The sequence below is a fragment of the Helobdella robusta genome (assembly GCF_000326865.2).
Source record: "Helobdella robusta unplaced genomic scaffold HELROscaffold_26, whole genome shotgun sequence".
Lineage (NCBI taxonomy): Eukaryota > Metazoa > Annelida > Clitellata > Rhynchobdellida > Glossiphoniidae > Helobdella > Helobdella robusta.
This window is the reverse complement of record NW_008704349.1, coordinates 1,891,811-1,896,181: the sequence shown is the minus strand read 5'-3', so window position 1 is coordinate 1,896,181 and position 4,371 is coordinate 1,891,811. Positions and strand designations below refer to the sequence as shown.

Sequence of the window (4,371 nt, the reverse complement as noted above, 5' to 3'; positions counted from 1 at the left end):
ATATAATATTGTTAATATGCTAACTACGATCCCCAATAGTTAATATACGATGATGCAAAAATAACAAAATTTATTTTGTTATAATAAAGGTATATATATATATATATATATATATATATATACATTATTATTATTAACCATAACAGCACTAACAATTACATTTATAATAATAATAATAATAATAATAATAATAATAATAATATTAACAATTTAGTGAAAGTACGATCAAGCTTATTACACATTGAAAAAATTTGCAGATCAAATAGCGCTAACAAACAAACGAATGAATGAACGAATGAGTGAATGAATGAGTGAATGAATGAGTGAATAAATTTATAAATAAATGAAGGAATGAATGACTGAATGAATGATTGAACAAATAAATGAGTGAATGAGTGAATAAATGATGGCCTGGTTAAATGGTTGATTGAATGAATGAATTAATGAACGATTGATTGATTGAAGGAATGAATAAATTAATGAATAAACGAACATACAAATGAATGTGTGGTTGAATGAACGAATAAATGAATGAACGAACAAATGAATGAAAGAATAAAAGATTGAAGTTTAATCTTGAAAAAAAATCACCAAGACATATTAAATATCTACTCCATTGGACAATAGTACAAACGGACTATGAACAAAGTGGAACAATTTATTTTTTTTATGTTTATACAATATCAGATATTTTTTTTTTTAAATTAATAATTTTTCATTTGTCTACAATTTTCAAAAAAATATTTTCACCAAACATTATTATCATCTAAAATTATTGCTAATCAATCGCTAAAGCTTAAGTAGGTCATTAAAGCGTCTTATTGTTATCGAGATTAGTAGCATCATTACCATCATCACCTCTTCCGTAGTCAGAATCATTATCAACATCATCTGCAACATTATTGTCATCATTGTGATGTCTTGGTTGTTGTTGTTGTTGTCGATTGGAGTCCTGTTGTCTGGCAGATTGTTGTTGTTGTTGTTGTTGTTTCATGATTTGTTGAGAGAGATAGGATTGTTGATTGGTTGGTTTCGGTGCTTGGGTCTTAAATGGGTTCTTTGGCCCTCCATTGATAATGACATCATCTAAACTGTTGTTCATTGGCTGCTGAACTGTTTCTATATTGGTCTTGTAACATGCGTTCGACCAATCAGGTGGACTCTTTTCCTTCATCACGATATCATTGGCTGCCTTCAAAGTCCTGGCAGCTACCTCTTCCGGGTTTTCTTCTTCTGGTGGGTCTGCCCAGGGTTGTTTCTCCCCTGAAGCAAATATGGCGTAGAAGATGACCCCCAAGATGTGGATGACTCCGGCTATGATGTACACTGTGTCCCATTCGTCTGCCGTCTGTTCCAAAGTTGTTTCATATCTCAACAATTACACTAATAATAATATCATGTGGAAGTTATTGTTTTGTCCTATCAAGTTGAAATGTTTGTGAAGTTTTTTTTAAATTTCTGTTTAGATTTTATTTTCAAATTTAATATGTCATGTTTTGAAAAATGTTATCGTTTTGGTAATTTTATTCGTCAGAGTGCTTCAAATTTTATAACTTACCGCTGATAAAAATTTTATGAATGAATGAATAAATGAATGAATAAATGAATGAATGAATAAATAAATAAATAAATGAAAGAAAGAATAAACGAATGAACGGATGGTCGATTGGAGCGAACGTACTCCATCCTTGGTTATCATTTCAGTGACGATGGGACAAAACATCCCGGCCAACGTTCCAACACCATTAGACATTCCCATCAAAATGCTGGCATACCGCGGTGCTATGTCCAAATGATTCACGTTAAACCCTGGGCGAGGGGGTTAATAATTTATCGGTGTGATTGTTTCCTTAGCTTGGTATGTTGTTGTGAGTTGTGGTGTTTTGCTTGGTTGTTTTGTTTCACAGTTAGCCATCATTTGATCGGTAGTCGATATAATTGTACATTTTTTGTACATTTTTATACTGTTTTGTACGTTTTTAATTGCTGTGTATGAGTTTTTAAATTTTCAAAGAACATCTAGAATTTTAAATATTCCATTGAAAATGCACTCAACATTTACCTATCCATCCGTCCATTTATTCAGTCAGTTAGTCAGTCGATCAGTCATTCATTTATCCATAAATTCACCGTCCCATCTATCTATTCATCCATTCATCCATGCATTCATTCACTCAATCATCCCAAACAAACCGGATATAGCAAATCCGCTAAAACCAACAGCCACGGTCAAGCAGGAGATAGCAGTCACGGTATCTTTGGTCAGTCCGACGCCCAGCAGAAACAGAGCCTCCAGTCCAAATCCTCAATTTTGTTTGAATTTTGTATAATAATTTTTTTTCATAATTTAGTCATCAGTTAATTATTTATAATTATGAATTACTACTATTACAGCTACTACTATTACAACTACTACTACTACAACTACTACTACTACTACTACTGCTACTACTACTACATTACTACTGGTGCTGCCACTACGGCTACAGCTGCTGTCGCTACTACTACTGCCACTTATACTTTTATTTTTGCCGCTGCTACTACTATTACTGCATTTAGAAGTTCTATTATTATTGCTAGTAATTAATTCTTAAAACTCGATTGCAAAGTTAATACACTGGCAGATTAACCGGATGGACGCGAATATTAAAATATCGTGATTTGATAAAAAGACAAATATGCATATTAAATCGAATAAATTACTAATTAAACAATTAATTAAACAATTAATTATAATTAAATTAATCTAAAAAGAACAAAATCTAACTAAAGTAATAAAACTTATCAAAGATAAATAGTAAATTTTTTCTCTCTCACCACCACAATTAAATATTTTTCTGACGGCAGTGGTTGACAGAATTTTTCTCTTTCTCAGGGTGTCTGCCATGAAACCTCCAATCGGCACCACAATCGTCATCACCAGATGGGGTAGGGCAGATAGGGTCCCACTCTGGTAGTTAGTCAACATTAATATTATAATTATAATTATTATAATATTATTATAATTAACTCTGCCATATCATCGTCGTACGCTATCTATTGCGACAGAAATGTGGAATGAATCAATTTTAAAACTAATTAACTCTGGTCGTACTCTCTTTATTTGAATGATGAGCTTCTCAGATTAATACTCTATTTATTGCACTTGGCCTTTTATTTTATTTCATTATTTTATTTTATTTGTACTGCCATTTTTATTGTTTTTATTGCTGAATAAAAGATCGTTCCCATAATCGTTATAATTGTGGTTATTACATTCAAGGCTGACCTTGTGACAACGATAAAATAAAGGTCTTAGTTTGATAAAAATTATCCATACTATTTCAGTTACTCTTAAAATCCATACGTAGACACACACACGCGCACATATACTCACACATGTACACATACACACACATGCAAAGACACACATACAAAGCCAGATACACACACACACAGACAAAAATATCTCTACTTTCATAAGAACATTGAAACATGGTGTGACTTGAAAAATTTGAAACATTAGTACAATGCAATTCCATTGTAAAGGTCTATATAATCTAGTTATTTCTTTAATGTGTACCTACGTGTATTTGTGTGTGTGTGTGAGAGAGAGAGAAAGAGAGAGAAAGAAAGAGAGAGAGAGAGAGAGAGAGAGAGAGAAAAAGAAATACTTGATGATAATAACGACTTTGACGTTTAAAAACATGATATCTGACTGGATGAACGAACGATGATAAAGATGATGATGATCATAATAAAAATAATAATAACAGTATGAATAATAATAATAATAATAATTATAATAAAATATATTATGCCCAGATGAATGATGATGATGACGGCCACACCAACGATAAAAATGATGACTAGAAAGATGACCATAAGAGTGCTGATTAGATGAGAAAATGGATTAATTGAAATGATAACGGCGACGACGATGAATGGTTGAAAGATGGATGAAAATGATGATGAATTAAACGAGAGATGGATGAAAATGATGGTGAATGGATGAGAGATGGATGAAAATGATGATGAATTAAACGAGAGATGGATGAAAATGATGGTGAATGGATGAGAGATGGATGAAAATGATGATGAATTAAACGAGAGATGGATGATAATAATGATGAACTAAACGAGAGATGGGTGATAATAATGATGAATTGGATGAGAGATGGATGAAAATGATGATGAATTGGATGAGAGATGGATGAAAATGATGATGAATTGGATGAGAGATGGATGAAAATGATGAGAAAATGACCAGATGAAATGATGACGACGACGACGATTACAAGATGAAAAAGATGAGGATGAAGAGATGAGTAGAGTAGATGAGGAAGATGAATGGGAAGTAGATGTAATTAAGGCCGAAGCAGTGCGCGCTAC

General features: G+C 32.3%; 1 protein-coding gene across 1 annotated transcript in view; it reads right to left on the bottom strand.

Moving 5' to 3' along the window:
- Nucleotides 1–1,291: 1,291 nt before the first annotated feature.
- HELRODRAFT_141392 (hypothetical protein) overlaps nt 1,292–4,371 on the bottom strand; it is a gene marked incomplete at both ends in the record, with an annotated part of 9,405 nt that continues 6,325 nt past the window's right edge. The window contains 4 exons of the mRNA XM_009020071.1: nt 1,292–1,348; nt 1,682–1,809; nt 2,194–2,304; nt 2,818–2,950. Of these exons, the coding sequence (XP_009018319.1) occupies nt 1,292–1,348; nt 1,682–1,809; nt 2,194–2,304; nt 2,818–2,950 (429 nt within the window). The remainder of the gene's footprint in view (nt 1,349–1,681; nt 1,810–2,193; nt 2,305–2,817; nt 2,951–4,371) is intronic.